The 19,095-nt window shown below is 38.1% G+C and overlaps 1 protein-coding gene across 1 annotated transcript; it reads left to right on the top strand.

Annotated features, from left to right (window-relative positions):
• The first annotated feature begins 9,367 nt into the window (after positions 1-9,367).
• LOC149780764 (BTB/POZ domain-containing protein 6-like) lies at positions 9,368-19,001 on the top strand. The gene is made up of 3 exons (XM_089937833.1): positions 9,368-9,599; positions 15,886-16,126; positions 16,636-19,001. The coding sequence occupies exons 1-3, from the start codon at positions 9,590-9,592 to the stop codon at positions 17,714-17,716; spliced, it is 1,332 nt and encodes a 443-aa protein (XP_089793959.1). The 5' UTR covers positions 9,368-9,589; the 3' UTR covers positions 17,717-19,001.
• The last annotated feature ends 94 nt before the right edge of the window (positions 19,002-19,095 follow it).

Raw genomic sequence — 19,095 nt, 5'->3', positions numbered from 1 at the left:
TGTTGCGGTTGGTCAAAATACAACTTTGCAGAAGTTGCTGATTTTATTATATGATTTTTGCAACACTGACCATTTCATTGGTTTTGACAGGGTATTTGCTAGTAAAAACCAACGAAATTGTCCATTTCACTGGTTTTGATAGGGCAATTGCTAGTAAAAACCAACACAATTGTCCAAGTTGCTGATCTTGACAGGGTAATTGCTAGTAAAAACCAACAAAATCGGACAGTTGCATAAATTTATCATATATGATTTTTCCACCACTGACAATTTCCGCTGATTTTTCTGTCTATGATATTCCCGCAGAAGGACCTTCTGATGATCAAAATCGGCCCGATGCAGCCCTTGCCAGGTCAAAATAAACCTTCTACAGGCCATGAAAAAAGGTCGCTAAGTACCAGTTACAATATAATATATTATATGATTGTGGTACTTCGCGACATTTCATAGAAGCCTCTGATTGACAAACTGTCGCTAATCTGAACCATCTACGATGTGAAATTCCTGTAGTGACCAAGTGCAGTTGTGTAAATACCATCTCGGGAATATCTTTTATCGTCGAAGTTGTTTAATTCTGTTCTGGTAATCTCATCAGTGACTACCTCATGTCGGTAAGATCGAAATCCTCGCGTTGTTACCGTCGGCAGTTTACAACCTGGCATTCTGTGCAACGCTGCAAGATAATCATCAAATGTTAATTTGTTCTTCACATAATTCTTGTTAACGCCTTTGGCTTTCTTGACTGTCACATCGTCTTCAGTGATCAGCGAGTACATCTTAGATCGAAGACCAACAAATTTCCGCACTGGCCGGAACGCGAATTCATCTTTGAATTTTCCAATTACTTTCTTGTTAATGCTGTTGTGAAACCTAGCATCGTTGACATCTGATAAATCAAACAGTTCCCGGTGGTCATAAATGTCCTGGTAAAGATCATCACATGGAACCTCATAAACCAACGAATCAGTGTCTGACAACAGCAACTGCGCGCCCGGAAACTGTTTCTTGAAAAACCCATGGTGAAAATCATACATGATGGTCTTTGACAGATCCAACACTGCCGCGCCAACATAAATTGGTTTATTCAGTTTCAACGTTGTTTGTTTCCTGGTGATCAGCACGAGGTTGTCATTGATGCGTTTCTCATGTTGGAACAGTTTCCTCGGACTAGTTTGTTGTGCCGGCGAATATTATTAACTACGTCGACGGAGCAGCGTTTACGAACATTTTCCAAGGTCTTGCCAAATACTGAATTGTTCATCAACTTGAAAAAGTCCTTTTGGAAGTCTGACTTTGCTTCTGCTCTTCTTGTTGCATTCGCGTCAATATAACTTTTTAACCAGCAACTGTGATTAAATCGTAGCACTTTGTGGACGTGTTTCAAAACAAGACCAGCATCAAGAGCCTGTTTGAGCAGTGCGTAATGACAAATATAGCCGCGCTTGTCAAACAGATCAGGAACTAATTTATGATACGGGCATCTACTAGCTGTTCTCAGCGCGATTTGTTCAAGCGACAATATATCATCGGTGATTATCATATGCCCGGGCAAATACGGATAATCATTGTGGCGGTCATGCAACTGCGCTGGATAATCAACATCAACCTCAACAAAATAACTAACTTCTGGATCCATCGCCGCGGTAGCATTGTTCGTTTCAGCGAGAAATTCCTCGGGCGAAATCCACTTAAATCCGCCATACGGCATTGGCATGGACATTGCAGTATCGTAGAGATTATTGGCGTCCAAGTAACAAATATATTTACTGGACTCCGCAGGATTATAATCGTGAAGATATTTATTGTTTGCTCGCGAATATTTCTTTGTTACGATGCTAATTCCGCCGCGTGTTCCTTTCTCGATAAACAAATACATGTCAGCGTCTGTTAACAGTTCAAGTTGGAATTGTGAGTGTTTCAACGCTGCATCCCAAGACAATCCAGGAGCAGAGAAATAATGAGCTGGATCAAGACCATATTCTGTCAGCGATGTTGTTCTGAACTCCTCGAAAACATCAGACAGCAACAACACATCTAACTTCAAGTAAGCATCATGATAATCACCGAAATTCTCACACTGAAATAAATCCCAGGCTTGTAAGGCTTGTTGATACTGCTCTGCAGTGATGTCACTGTCATACAGCTATGAGTAAAATGCTTCTCTGGGCGGTAACGATGATTCATCGAAAACTTCTGGACCAGTAAAATGCTCGTACGGGAAGATTCCCTTGCGAGCATGTTCAAACACTTCCTCGGGAAAATATTTCTTTGTTATTCGAAGATCACCGCAGTTTTTCGCGAGACTGTCCAGAGAAGCGATCATGAACTGTATACTGTCAATGAAACGTAATTTCCCAATGGTCAGCAATAACAGCTTTTCTGAGTTGCTGGGGATACAATTAATTTTGATATTGTTCTCGCGGCAGTATTTGACAATTTCAGGATGATCAAACGCTCGGAGCACAAAGTGACCATCATAACCTCGCAGGTTGTGAAAGACAACTGGAATGAATTTCTGAAATTGTCTACATTTGTCATGAGCTGCTCCGATGAATTTATTTGCGATGGGATCAGCGAAAGGAACCTTTGGATTTTCGAGGAAGGATTTTCCACAGATGCAACATTTAACGGCTGATCTGTAGGACTTCAATGTTGTGTATTTATCTCCGATATCAAGTATCCGCTGCAACCGAGCTTGTTCCGCAAATAAATATTTCAGCATGTGAACTTCAAGCGGTAACGATGTTTCATCGGTGACACGATATACCGGCGATAGTTTTGAATATTTATCATCGACACAGACAGTATTAAGACAATAACTAGCAGGAACATGTTTCTGTACTCGATGCGTTTTCTTGTAATTAAAAGTATTTCTGAAAGGCCTCACGGGCACAATAAATGATTCAAAATCACCATAAATGATAAATGGCATTTTAACCTCTCGCTGTGGTTTCCTGAAACATAAAATTTCTTTTCCTGGCGCGGGCGTGATCATCGCAGTATTTTCATAATAGTATTTGTTATGTTCGGTCAATTTCTGCTGAGTAGTAAAACCGGTCAAGCAACTGTAACAGAAATACATCTTTGCTTTTTGTGCGGTTATTGATGAACTCGCGAATCGGCTAAAATTCTTAATCCAGCAATAATGATTATTCCAAAATAATAAATTAATCACAGAATTATCTGTGCAGTGTTTTGACTCTGGCGCAATATGCAACGGAAACGGTTTCAGAGAATCATCTAACGAAAACACATTAATACCGCTCGGGAATAATGCCTGATTTTTTCGTTGAATTTGTGGAATTTGCCTGACAGGAGTTGGAAAATCAATTCCGGTCAAATCGAGTTTATCCTGGTGCTGTGTCTATTTGCTGACTCGGTCCACGTGATCACTCGCTGGAAACAGCGCTGACAATAGCGCCCACATCACGCATTTCTCATCGCGGTTCTTCACGTTGATACAGGATTTAGTAGCAATAACTTTATCAGGTAACGCAACATAAGAACCGCCAGTGGTCATCGTAAACTCATGTATGGAAATTTTAATGTAGTTGATTCTCGAGATAACCCAGCCTGATCCCGCAGATGTGAATTTATCAACTGCTGCGGCGATATTATGATAAGCGCTGTCAGCGACATCATCAAGATCAGTAGTTGAATAAACAATTTTAGTCTTCGAGTTGATGTCCGCGATTTGTTTCTTTGTTGGATCTGTTGCCAAGTGCATATCAATATTGTATGTGATAACAACCTTCAGCGATGGCTGGGTTCGAAGAATCGCAGGAAGAACAACGTTGATAATCGATCGTAAATCTTCAGCATGAAATCGATTAAATTTATGTGATTTTGGAGTGAAAGTTATAAATTTGTCACGGCCGGAGAATGCCTGTTGGATCGAAAATGAATTTAATCGTTGTTTCCACTGCGCGGTTAACTGTTGTAGCACCTGACGGGTTTTCTTGAGATATTCAATCTTTGCTAACATCTCGGCGAGATCAACATTTGATCGGGGCCATTTAGGCTTTCCAGGAATTAGTTTGGCAAGTTCAGCAACTGCATCTCTGCGGCGCTGTTGTGATGTCTTTGGTACTGACATTTTTTATGTTATATATTATATCATATTCTTTAAATTAAATTTTTAATAGATTCTACAAGGATCTAATCATCAAATAAAAGGTCCCATGAGTACCTGATAAAAACATCACTCGTAACAATACTCGATCTAAAGCCTCCACAAGATTATTTTTATAACCAGCACTTGTAATCCCGCAGGAATATTTACCTTAATGTTTTACACATTATTTTTTATATTATATTTCTTATTAAATATATACAACTACTATTGTAAATGATACTCTCGAACAAATGCAAGTGGTTGTTTGTGGGATCAACAGTCATATGTGAGAAACCCTGCGTCAGGGAATATTGTTCAGTTCATGCTTATGCGATGCGACAGAGTCCTAGAGCGGGCGCGAAACCATGCCTGAAATGCGGAATTGGAATCCGCGGAAAAATACCAATTTGTGGAGATTGCGGTGGTCATGCTTATCGTGCAATTTTCACTTATTACAAAAACAGAAAAATAAGAACACTTGGCTGGTCCACGAGAACACCGACCATCGAAGAGTTCATGGCGAGTTATCAGCCAAAAAACACAATAAAGGAAAACATCAAAGATATTTCTGAAAACATCAAAGATGAAAACATCAAAGATGTTTCTACTGCTGACCAGTAAATTGATCTTCAAGAAATTCTACATATGCCAACAGCTTTTCTGTTGGAATTATTATAAAAAAATTTTTTACACTGCAAATTTCTCTTCTGGTTTCTTCAGGAATATCAACAGTGGCTAAAAATCTATCAAGAAATATGAAGTATTCAGTCTCGTACTTGCCACGTAACGACCGAGGATACCACTGCGGGTAATCATAAAGCATGAAATGAATTGTTCCTCGTCGAGTTCACTAACATCAAATTGGAAAAATGTCATTAACTTCTCCACGGGGATACTGTTTCTGTAAAAATCCTTCGGATTTTCATCACTGCATTTTTTGAGATTTCTCACATAATTTTTCCAGGCCAGTATTTCTCTGGCATCACGATCTCGATCTTTATGCACGCTACATTTGTATTTGACACCATCAGGCATTTTATCAATCACGTGAACACCTGCACGTGAAAACCGTATTTTCGGAGTTGTGTTAGGACTTACTCGCAAGCGGTTTTCGAGTAATTCTTCAAACGTTTCCTGGGAGATATTTCGAATTGTCATTTATGTTATTTATGGGATGGCTCTAATATGTCATCATCGCCATGATACCATCGCGCGGATATGACATCTCTGACACATGAATTATAATGCCCACAGAGACTCATCACGGGTCGAAAATCCGCCCGTGGAAGCCTCGCGAGGTCAAAATAAACCTTCTACGACCCTTGAAAAAGTTGGGGAAAGTACCACAACCATATATAATATATTATATGAAAGTGGTACTTTCCCCAAACTTGATAGAGCCCCTGAAACAACAAAAGAAGTTCTTTAAGTTGTATCATATCGCGACAACCATCCGTTGACCTTCCAAATATAAAACTTCAGCCACGCGCTTGTGTCATCGGTCGCGATTATGTCTTTTCCGCCGTCTCCGACAGCCTCCACGATGGTGTTTCTCCACTCGGTGTCATAGAAACAGTCCGGGATTGGATGCTGCGGATAATATAAAAAGTAATTACTGCGACTCGCATGTTTGCTATCATCGGATATCACTTTCGCCCCATAGCATTCATAAATTCGCTTAATACCTTCTTTGATCGTCCTCAGATTTATTTTTCCGCATTTTGGGCGCGGGATTATTTTATGTTTGATCAATCGTTGAAAATTTTCAGGTGATTTTATTATTATTTCTGCAGCCGCGTTAAGATCAATCGGGATACTTAAAATATAAGAAACAACCGGCGGAAGTTTCCCTTGTGCGATTACCGCCTGAACATATTCTCGATGCTGTCGTTGTGTGATTTTCTCGCCCCAGAAATGAGATTTCTGATATATTTTGTCACCGGCATAATCAACCACTTCTCTACGGTATTCCCGTGTAAATGTTTCTATGGACTCATACGCGACCTCAATTTCAACAGGAGTTAGTTTACTAATATCGCATTGATAAACATTACTCGCATGGTTTACTTTCTGTAGATAGGGATCAATGTTAGTATCCTCGGAATTATATTTGTAATATTTTATTGTGTTTTCGGTGATTTTATCCTCAGCGGCTAAATCATCCCAAATATCTTTGTTCGCGTCATCGTGTCTTGATCTATAAAGGTTGTTCACGATTTCAGAGATGTCCTCGTCCTGGTTAGGTTGCTTTGTCGCGGCATTTTTCATTCGTTCGCCGATAGTTGTTATTAGCGCCGGTTCAACATTGGAATCATCAACATAGTTCCGTTTATTAATTTATTTATTTTTTCCGCTTTTCTTTGTCGCGGAATGTCTCATAACTGTCAGGGGGTATCCAAATAATTTCATATCCGGTTCTTCTCATGGACTCGATTAGCCGCACAGTGAAATATTTCATGGAATTGTTTTTCTCGATAGTGTAACTGAGTTACGCTTGACCGAAGGCCGAATGTAGTTTTGAAATGCTCGGTAACATCTTACTTCGTTCAGTGTCGGTTAAAAGTCTTTCATTGTCAATGATTCTCTGGACGAGCTCTTCACGGGTTGTTATGAAACTTATTCCTGAATTTCTTTTCCGTTTCGTGGAATAATAAACTTCACTGATGTTTCTGAATCGGTGAATTGCTTGTTTTGTTGCTTCGACAGATCCCAGTTCACCCGAAAATACAAATAACACAGTGAAACTCTCATCGATGATGCTAACTCCTGCTTCGAGCGTGATATTATAAATTACAATCCTGACATCGCTGAAAGCCCGCGCTGGATCAGAGAAATCCGCGTGCTTGGCAGCATAGTCAGTATCCGCGTGATACCACTTGACAGGATATCCTCGTCGTTGCGCTTCCTTGGCAAGTTCTTCCACTGAATATTTTCCTTTGTACTTGTTATGTGTGAAGACTGCAATCTTCGCAGTTGGATTATCTTTTAAGATACTTCCACATCCTCTCATAGTTGCTCTGATGGTTGTTTTTCACGATAAACTTTTTCCCAATATCAGGTTTATACGCATTGAACACAAAGACAATTTCATCTCGCATGAACTTAAATATTTTTAGATAATGATTATCTGCGTCTGCGTCCAATACTATTCTTCGTTTCGCCGCAGTAACAATTCCCTCAAATGCTTTCCACATTTTTTTTGTCCGCGCGATGTTTCTGAAACACTGCCTGAGAACCCCATGAACTCATCCACGATAACAACATCAGGTTTCCCCTTGACGCGTTTCAGTGAATCAACCTGAACAGCTACACGTTGTCGGTCTCCTTCTTTGAACACAATATCCCCGGTCATCTGATTGTATATTTTGCAGCCATATTTCGCAGCAATTCTCGAGGATAATGTTTTTTCTGTAACTGATATACAACACTGACTGATTATCATCGATTGAGTCCCATGCTGCCTCAGATTTGCCCATTCCACAGTATGATCCATCTAGATAATCCTTGTATTTCAGTTCATCCCGCCGACAACCTGATCCTGGAACACCATTAGTGGTTATGTGAACTGGCGGCTCATTGTAAACAATTTTAGGATTTCTTGCTGGGAATTCTCCAGGGGGGTTATTCCCCCGCGGGCATCCCAGTAAATATTTTATGTACCCGGGATCTCTTTCAGATTCTTTTAGCGTTGCAGCAACTTCATCAATTGCACGATCACGGCCGCCAGTCGACCAATAATCGATTCGTGATTCTAAACTATCTTTGTGCACAATGATACTTCCGATTCAGGGATTTCTTGGACAGACAACTTTATAACAATCATCGTAATCATAAATCAACAAATTCTCACATTTGTCCTCAATGTAGCCTCGCTCATAATTGTAACCATGTCGCCGCTGACAAATCACACAGAAATGACCAGAAACCCGCTTATAAGAATATCTGTTTTCGCTCACACAGACTTGACCCAGAATCTGATCAGGTTGTCCGGTCAACACTACCGAGATCGCAGCAATATCTTTCTCAGGAATTTCATCCTGATTTCTCTCATTGTATTTCTTTCTGCGCTCGCCCACGTTGACATCTTCACGACAACAGATCAGCGAATCCAGCATAGAAACTCCATCCAACGATCGTTTACAAAGACTGCCCAGCGTTCTTGATCTCGTCCCGGTTAACTTTATTCCGTAAATACCCGCCGCGAGATCAATTTTCCACCCTGGGAATTTCTCCGTGTGAATATTTTTAAGAATCCCCCGATGTTGATCAAGTCCCACCACAAGGTCAGGAATTGTCACATGAAATCCTTTATTGGTTTCAGCGATTTCAACCTTCCCATACCTGGAAAACCAATTTCTGAGTTCATCAACACGCGGCTTCTTATCAATGTCGATTAATAATTTCCGACGACAAAAATCAGGAATAATTTCATTCACGTTTGGTCTTCCCTGATAATATTCCCCGATTTTCTCAAAGTCGCGATACCAAACATGAAATTGTCTCCAACTTTGTATGATCGGCTTCCAGTGAAAAACACCGTTTTTTATTATTGAGTTTTCCGCGTCTTCTTTTTTTGTAAAAGTTTTGTACATCTCGGAATAGTGCCACATCTCTTATACTTTTTTATATTATTTCATTCTAATTGTACTATTTTTCTAACTATTTTCTACTATAGTTTTAAGACAAAATTGCTTAACAATTTCCATTCCTGGAAACACTTGCGTTTCCCAGCTCCCATCTTCATCCAAATCTCAGTTGTTGCACTCCAGGGCCAGATTGCACCCACAACTCATTTTCATAATTTGAGTCTTTCGTACTCTGTTTCACAATCACTTTTGTTTGCATTTGAGTTACGATAGAACTTTCCGTTCTCTGTTTGATTTCTAGCACCATCAGCGTTGTCCCCGGTTTTGTTTTTATGGCTTGTTGAATTTCAAGAATGGTTTTTGTTTTCTTTTCTGAGTTCATTTCAGTCATCATTTCGACTTCCGGTCCCCAGTTTGTCATTTCCAGATCAAGTTATTTTTTAATCTCAGTTCTCGCAGTTTGTCAAAATAACAGATCATTGATTTTTTTTCCGTTTGATTTACATGGTGGTCCAAAACCCGTTATTTACTATACTACTACGTCTGCTCCATTTTTCTAATTCATATTAAGTGGTATAACAGAAATTCGTTTACGAATGACATATATTTCAATGTCCCGAAACCAGTCTAACTACCCAGTTGTGTGTATGCAGTTGCGCAATGTATTTGTTGACTTTGACAAAGAGTAGCACTGTATATTTTACTCAACCACTTCTCTCATCAACGCTATCTTCATTATCTATTCGAGTCAATTCAACTGTCGTCATAATCGCCTTTCCTAGTTTGTGAGTCTCGTTTCTGATTCAGTGACACAGGTTACAAAGAATCTACCTTGTTCCAAATATGTATTGAATCAAACACGCCTCAACATTCCACTTAAGCGATCAAGATGGCAGGAGGTAAGCAAGTTAGATTACGAGTCAATCTCTTGAGTACTGGAGGAAAATAATTTGACCATTTAGCTAGAGTTTATAATGCAACGGGTCGTGAACGATATGAAACGGGATTTTGCCAAAGTATAATGTCTTTGCTTAAAGAATTTGTATGAAGTAATTTGGATATCGGTGACCTCTTTGAATTAGAAAGTAGTGGATTTCTAGGTAGACTCTCGATACAAAAAAAAAAAAAAAAAAAAATGGGTCCCGTGGAAAGCAAGGAATTGGCATAACGTACATTTTTATAAATATTTTCTGGACAATCGTATTATATTTGTGTTTATGTGTCGGGTTTTTGTCACAAGTTGCAAGGTACTCGGAAATATTCGGATTAATACGCATGTAATAGGTGGGCGGCAAAATTCAAAAACTGGCCAGTACATGTGGTAATTTATAAGAGTACATCGAATAAACAACTTTAACTTTCATTGTTGTGTTTATCTTCGAGTGTAGCGGAATAAGCAGTGCACGTGAGCTCAGAATCAAGACATGTTGACACTTAGACAAAATGCCATTCGCAAATTTGGATAAGTATTTTGGGATTAATCGGCAAACCGATGAAGATTGTAATGACTTTTGTTGTTGTTGTTGTTGTTGTAGTAGGGTTTAACGCCATTTTTCAGCACAAGATAGGCTATACATGGCGGCCAGTATAAATGGTAGAGGAAAAACCCCGGAAAGAACCACCGACCCACGAGTAGCTACTGGAAGCTTTCTCACATACCCACTTTGGCCGAATCCGAGACTCGAACCCACACAGACAAAGGCGTGATAGCAGTGATCCGTAAGCGCTTTAGACCACTCGGCAACTTAGAAGAGTGCTAAAGCTGCTTAAATTGACAGTTCGGTTGGGATAGTAACTAAGTGTGAGAAAGTGTGTGATGCGTAGCTTAGTGCTTGGAATAAGACCTTCCTTGGATTGACAAAATTCAGTCCCACTGTGACAAGAGCTATGTTGGTGTTATAATGAATGTATAAACTAAACTCAGTGGCAACCAATAGTACTTCTAATTCGCATGGGTTTTTGGGGGGGATGGAGGACTCCTATTTTTACCGAAATGGGAGTCCTGGACTCCTAGTTTTCAAATGCTAGCGAGATCTTTGCTGCCCTTCCACTCCCAAAATATACCGAGCAGTGTAGTTTGCCGTCTGAATAATTGTAACACATAAAATAACATCTGCCAACTTCATGGACCAGTTGGAAAAAGATACGTCTAATGTATGTACATATCTAATGTCACTTAACTTTTCCAATACGGTTATATCTGTACGGATGGTGCGGGGTGAGAGGAAAATAAACTCCTTTGACAACAAGGTAATTAATAGTAACGCCTCGAAATGTATTGACAGTCCAGATTCCCCAGACAGAAATGAAAAGATGTTGTTAGTTACAGATATTCACCTAACTGACTGGAAGGTGCTATTCAAACGAGAGTGCTGAATGCACGTAATATGAAGCAGAATTACATAGAGAATGCGTTAGATCATACAGGTAAAGAATTATTATTCATACCCTATTGAAAATCGATCCCAGGTTCGCGATTTACTGCAGCCATCGCGGGCACACTTGTTTAGAAACCAAGTAATTAACTATCCACTGGATTAACGGTTACTACATATTCCTCTTAATAAAATCAAGGCATACAGAAGTTGTTATTTTAAGTTACAAATATTCACCTAGCAGGGAAAGTGCAATCCATTAATCTTACATGCATTATCATATGAAGTGAAATTAGATGCAGTAATTATATTATCCTATAAGTGAGAGAATTATAGTATGTCGTCTACTGGGAATCGATCCTAAGTCTGAGTATTATAGCATTTATCGCTCATCGCTTTGTATCAACTCAACATACCATCTAGAATAAGCACACGCCACCACAAAATGGATGGAGCTTAGTCGTGAATATAGGCATTTGTGCCTTGGATGTGCTTTGGATGGAACGTTCCTTTTTAGTTTCCGGTCATGAAATGGTGTAAGGGTGTGGTGTTGTACTGTTTTCTCGTAATAGTCAAGTCTACATACAAATGGATGCATGAACGATGCAGGAATCTGTGGTCATTGAGATCTCATTTGCATCTAAGCGATTCTTTATTTTCCCAGGGGAGTTTAATAAATCAAAATGTGACATATATAAACCAAATCTTTATGTAAGGTTAGACACGAAAGCTACACACTTTGCGCTGCTTGCCTTTGTTGCACATTTACAGTCAGAAGTGTTTTTGCTTAGGGAATTTCTATTGGCAACATAAATGTAATAGAAATACTGCGTCACTGAAAACATTAGAAAAGATAATTTCCTGAGCATTTAAAACCAGGTTTTAGCTTAATTCCCCAAATAAAAACTTAAGGTCCAAATCAACACAAGGGTGCCAATATAGGCAAATTTTGCATTTGCCTGCAACAAGACCCGTCAACTTATATCGATTGGCAAGCCATTAAGGCATGCACACACACACACACACACACACACACACACACATTGCAAATACTGTTGGAACAGTATGTGAAGTTAATGTCACCTTGTACAGATGTATACATATGGACAATGTTTCATCCGTGCACTTCCGACCATGCTAGTGTTTTCCTATAAACGATGTTTCGTGTCGAAATCTAATTCAGAACAAAACGAAAAATTGGACAAATAGCAGAAATGATAAAAAGAGTCAGATTATCTATAACTGCATATCTCGAGGTGGAATGTGTGTTGTATGATAATACATACGAGCTCGGGGCCCACGAAATGACGGACAGGAAAAAGTCAGTATCCCAGAAATGTATTTGCAGGGCAGGATATACGATTGGACGGGTTTTCTTAAAGTTAACAAGCAAGCGATACAAATATTATTAGACAAAAGACGAATAAATTGTGGAAAAAACTAATATATAGCAGCTGTAAAATGATTTCTGGGAGACCGGACAGAGCAATTCACATAACTGAAACAAAATCGGTAGAATTAAAAAATGATAAGATGACACAAGCTTGCTTGAGGCAAATCATAAAAGGATGCTCCTCTACCAAATCCAATTACATAAACAAAATGAAATCGAACATGACATTTCAATGATTCACTCTGAGAAAAAGCTACAAACTTTATGCAAAATTCCTTTTGCCATTCTGTTATACTGATAGAACAAATGTTATCATATAACTGAGTGACTGATCGAAGTTAGATTGCCAGCATGTCAGCATTACATGGTGCTTTCGGTCTTTGTCAAATCACTGTTCATGATATGTTAGCGTTTACATATTTCTTCTCTCTCTCTCTCTCTCTCTCTCTGGGTCATCAGCCTCTTGGTTGCAGACAGTGCTCTTTTCCACTGTGCAGTACGTTATGGAGCCATTTTTCATTCAAATAAAACATATAATATCCAACTTAAATACGTGTCAGTTTTTTTTCTTTTCTCCTGGGATCAGCCAATATTACCACTCTTTTTTGCATCAGATATCGTCTGTCTAAAGTCAGCAGAACTAAGCTATTATCAGTTCGCCTATTGTCGGAAAATTAATGTCTTTCTAGTCGTTACTCGAATTTTTAACTGTAACCATGACATATTTAGACTCATCTAGATAAACAATCACACACCGCTGTGTGCTGTACATTACCAGTTATGTCTCTCGGCACACGCTTCTAATGTTAAATGCTACACCATCGATTCTCGGTTGAAGAGAATTCACAACTTAATTGCACACACGCATTAATGGACTTCACTCCTGGTTCTAAATACATTACTTTGCTAAATAGCGATTCATTGACATAGACATACAAAATTAATTCTTAGCATACATGATACAAATCATATAAGACAGATATTTATACTTCTCACAATTTGCAGAGGGAAGAAATGCATGAAATCTTTTGATACATGATTTTGAATACATAAAAAAATCCACTAAATTCGAAGCCATTCATATTAATTAAATATTGTATGACATTTGTACAATAAATTAATCATATAACATTTGAAGCAATGCATGCAAGCAATTAATTCTGCACTAAAGAAAACTTTATTTATGTATTTAACATGAATAAGTTCAGGAAATAATTACACTCTTACATCAATGAACATATATTATGTGCAATCGAGACAATACCTTTGTGCCATTCCAAGCCCTCGCTTCCTTATCAACACATGATTCCCACCGTCCTTCTGTGGTTTCGGTCACTCCAATTTCCTAATCCCCTTGAACCTTACACTATTTATTCAACGAAAAGAGTAATTTCTACTGATCACGGAGCCAGCTTCAGCTTTCAACAGAAAAACTTGGACTGACTGATATCGCGCGGTAGACTACTTTAAAACCTTGAATTTTGCCTGGGAACACACGCCGAAAGTTTATCTTAGCCAATCAGGATTACTTATTTAACTGCAAAAATTGTCAGTTCCATCAAAGTCAAAATAATCCTCTCCAGACCGCCTTTATTAATAACTATTACATGTACAGAACATACCATCTTATGACACCTGTTTCAAATGGCCCAAGACTTCCTAAACTTTTCCCTGGTTTGTCTCAACTCTTTTATCATTAACTGCAAATGACCTAGCGTTAATATCATCGTCTATCTGTTCCTAATAATTAACCGAGCAAATCTTAATTAAAATTCAATTCTTGCCCCAAACAGAGCAGAAAATTCCATCCCTCGCAGTCAACAATTTATTGCGAGACTAGACAATACATTTAATTTAATGTGAAACTGTCACGCTGTCCCGACATAATGTGCTGTGAAATTATCCATGGAATATTTTCCACCAATATATGACCACTCAGATGGCCTAGTGATTATTGCATCCACCTCGGATGCGGAGGGTCGAGGTTCAAACTCCGGCCGGGTCATATCAAAGTCTTATAAAAATGGAACTACAACTGCCTTGCTAGGCGTTCAGTATTAAGAGGTTAGTGTTACGAATGGTCAGCCTGGTGTCAGGATAATTTGATTGGGTAACATTAATGGAGATAAACTGAGAGAGTATCTTGCTTAAAAACTGACAAAGGTTTATTTTTTTGTGTAAATGTGTCTTAAAAACGTGAAAGTACGATTATCTCATTAAACTAGAAAGCATTATTAACGTTTTGTGTCAATTTTAAGAGAGTAGTAATAGCAATCGACCCACGAGGTTTCATTAAAATCATAAACTTAGAAACCAGGCTTTGGAAAACACCAGAAAAAGAATGAATATTGTACAACCTACTCGTACAGTTGTAGTTTACCAGTGACATTAATGTTCTGTAGAGTGATCTGTTTGGGATGCTTGTAAGCTATAACACAGCTGTCTATAATCTGCCAGGATTCTTTTTCTTCTTTCTCACAATTCATTAATCAGTATGACGGTACATATTTTCCAATCAGCATAGCAAATATTTTAGTTTCAGAATAATTCCATTCAATCGGAGCTTACTCGCTTCATTGCCAGTTGTTTTTGTTCATCATTTTATTTCAACAACAAAAATAATAATAACGAAAACCACATTAGCAGAAATTTCATCCATATTGTGATGTGATGTGATGTGATTTTTATTTTTAACGTAGCTTTAACAATTTTTCAGTCATATAGCTACGATGTCTGCAATGTGGCGGTTTATAGTGATGTCTAGCACTGGGACATCATGCCGCAGACATGTAGCATGATGTCCCACCCAGTCACATTATCCTGACACCAGGCCGACCAGTCCTAACACTAACCTCTTAATGCTGAACGCCAAGCGAGGCAGCTGTTAGTACCATTTTTAAAGTCTCTGGTATGACTCGGCCGGGGATCGAACCCACGACCTCCCGCATCTGAGGCGGACGCTCTAATCACTAGGCCACCGGAGCGGTCATCCATATTGTCCTAAAACCTCTGCTGCTTTGATATGTATTGATGCATTCAGTACACCAGCACTGCGTTGAACGCGGAAATAAACGTGGTAGGGGTATGTGTAGGATCCTTTATTCTCCACAGCATCGTCACCTCTAATGTATGTGGGCTTCAAGGCATGGTTGAAGGTGACCTTCACTACCAAACATTTTTAAATGCTAGCAAACTTTCGTCAGTTTCAATTTTCACTGAATGGATGCTTTAAAATCTTTCGAGATGAACCCCTTTTGATTAGCTGAAATTTAGCAATTTAAGGTCATTCAGAACACTTAACAGCTTCTTAATGTTCACAAACACTAAGTGTGGTTTGGACAATACGGCATCTTGTAGTTATATGTTCTGTTTATAAAGACTGAGTATCGGGTCAATTATGTATTCTCTTCTTTACAGTAGATACTGACTGGCAAGCACAGCGAGATGTTCTGAGTAGCAATCGCTACATGTTTGAGAAGCACGTGGCTTGTGACATCACGTTCTTCATCGGCAAACAAAGACAGGAAGTGACAGCACACAAGTATGTCCTCATTAGCCGTAGTTCGGTATTTTACGCCATGTTGTGCGGCCCTCTTCAAGAACGTGGCCCAGTAAACATACCAGATATTGAGCCAGAGGTTTTTGAACAGCTTCTGAGGTATGTTGAAAAATGTTCTTCGTTTCATAACTGGATCGCACTAACGCGAATTAGTCCACAAAATAACAATCATTGACAGATACCAACAATAAAATGTGGAAGATATGATCTTCCATTATGCACATTTATCTGCAGGTGACAGGAACGTAATAATAAGAAGACTTGTTTATTTTTATAAGTTTCGAGGTGACTTTTCTAATATTTGATTCTTATAATCTAATTAATAGCAGTGACTGATAAAAAAAAAACAAATTAAAGCAAGCAAAACAAATGTGTATGTAATCATTTATTAATTGCTTCTTCTTTGTCGACAAAAATTTCTTTTAGATGCATGAAACAATGTCATTCAATGCTACTGAGAATTTAATTTTGTTGGCACATCATCTGATAACTGTAATATGACACACACACACACACACACACACACACACACACACACGCCTTTTTTGGAAATCACCATAGTTTAAAAATACCTTGTAATACGATGTTTGTATGCAATTGTTTTATAGGTACCTGTACTTTGAAGCCTTTGAACCAGATGGAGACTCCATTATGGCTTTGCTGTATGCTGCCAAGAAGTATGCCATCAGGAGTCTTGTTGACAGGTGTATAAGCTGCCTGAAAGAGGGAGTGAGCGTTGATAATGTATGTACCCTTCTGCAGCAAGCTGATGCATTAGATGAGCAAGATCTTCGGAGTAAATGTCTGGAGTTTATGATGGACAATGGAAGTTCTGTTCTTAAACACTCTTCATTCAGAAATTTGTCATCCCATTGCGTTGAGATGGTCATAAGTCGGGACGAACTTTGGACAGAAGAAGAAGTAGTATATGAAGCAATGAAGGACTGGGCAGGAAATGAATGTGCTCGAAAAAATATTCAAGCAAGTGCTGAAAACGTTAGGCAAGTCCTGTGTGGATTGATGAATCTAATTAGATTTTCAGTGATGGATGGAAAGTATTTTGCGGACAAAGTGGCTGTAGACAATATACTGACTGCCGAACAGAAAGTGTCCTTTCTTCGACATTTTCTCAGCACTGGCAGCCTTGACAATACAGAATTCATACAAACGGAGAGAAAGCCTAGGTTTCAAGAAAAACAAAGAGTGATTAGGTTTCCAGGCTTTGGTGGCACTTTGTCTGCAGGATCGATGTTACACGCCATAGATTTCAAATGTTCAAAGGAAGTTTTGCTGCATGGTATTGTAATTTATGGGGGAATGAAAATTCAGTATCGAGATAGGTTTCTGCAGGAACATTTTTATCCCGCTGCATTTGTCTCAGACACTGAAGTAAAGTTAATTGATGAATCTAAATGTACTATTGTATCGACAATACGCCAAATAACCATAACGGAGGAAGAACTACAGGAAGTGTTGTTCGATGAGCCCGTTGTTCTGAAGGTGAACTGGTATACCATAACACTTGTAATATCGACCCCTGATACGACTAGGTCCGGTGTCAATGGTGTAAAGGTTATTAGCTTGGGAGATGGACAATTTATTGAATTCAGAGACAGTTCATTGTCAGCAAGTGGCACAAATGCCTTGAGTGGTCAGATTCCAGGTCTTCTGCTTTGTAGAAGGCGATAGAGGTCGACAGTTTCCAGTGTGCTTAATTCGGATTCTATAATATAACACATTCACGTTGAATTTTAAAAAAAAAATAAAACTATGTTGGGGTAGAGAATGAATTATATTGAGATATTTGGGTGCGTTTGTATAACTTTCGGTATAATTCCACAAGCATAGTTTTTTGTATATTTATTATTACCTGTATATAGGTGGGAGTATCCTGAATCATTCTTAGTTGTTAATACTCTCAAATGCTACATAGGTAATCCGCTAACACTGTGAATAAAGTCCAACAGAAATTTCATGCTGCGTAAAACAATGTTATCACCTATCTGGGTGTGAAAAGTTTACAGCATTTTTTCCTCACACACGTGGTCGATCAAGCAGTGTGTCGCATACACACACACACACACACACACTTTATATATATATATATATATATATATATATATATATATATATATATATATATATATATATATATATATATATATATATATATATAATTCTGTTAAATTCTTCTCAATATAGAGCACGTTCTTTCATAATTTAGGGTAATTTTTTCAACTTTTAATAGCCATATTTTTTATGATATTTCTATTTTGAAATTTCTTTTTTTTTCTACCGAAGTTAAGTTGCTGTATTTTGTGTTGCTGTAGTCAAGCTTAGATTTTGGATTTAACAGTATTACCAATGTTAGAATTGTATAGATTTTAAGAAAGAAAACAAAGTTCTGTATGTCAGTTAGTTGTTTTTCTGCATAAATGTGTTTATTGGCATGGTGCTAATTGTTCTGTTTTAATAGACTGCTGCCCTGTCTTAGTATGTATCGTGATGCAGATATTAGTGATACAGTTATTTGGAACATTTATTATTGGTTAGTAGAACTCGATTAAGTAATGTTTGACTTGTTCCCCACTAATTACTGTGGTTTGCAGGCCACATATTTAATTTTTCTATAGTCACTTTTGAAACAAGTCCATAAATTGCTATTTCTGTAAAATGGTATTGAGTAATGATTAATAGTGGTGTATTAACATTCTTGTATTAATTGTAGGATATGAAATACGTCTTTATTCATTGTGTCGTACAAACTATGAAAATACATTCTTAGTAGAAGGTTGGTTGGTCAATGCATGAAAAAGCTAAAAAATGATCACAAATATACGAGAAATAGTAAATAAATATAATAGACTGCATTAAAGATAGAAATAAGAAATACGTTCTACTACAGAAGAAAGTGGCATCTCTGCTGTTTATATTCACATGTTAAACAATTAGATAATTAAAATAATATGATCTATGAATTTAGTTCTTGCTATTCTTGATTCGAGTTTTGTTGGGGGTATTTTTTGGCTACATTTTTAACTATGTATAAACTAAGTGTTCCATTATTG

This window comes from Sinohyriopsis cumingii, chromosome 16 (assembly GCF_028554795.1).
Source record: "Sinohyriopsis cumingii isolate HCF-2022 chromosome 16, ASM2855479v2, whole genome shotgun sequence".
NCBI lineage: Eukaryota > Metazoa > Mollusca > Bivalvia > Unionida > Unionidae > Sinohyriopsis > Sinohyriopsis cumingii.
The sequence above is the reverse complement of the archived record's forward strand: the minus strand, read 5'-3'. Positions and strand labels throughout refer to the sequence as shown.

What these genes read in the sequence shown, in the direction of transcription:
- LOC149780764 (XM_089937833.1), top strand. An exon ending in GTTTTTGAACAGCTTCTGAG is followed by an intron (nt 16,127 to 16,635) that starts GTATGTTGAAAA and finishes ATTGTTTTATAG; the next exon opens with GTACCTGTACTTTGAAGCCT.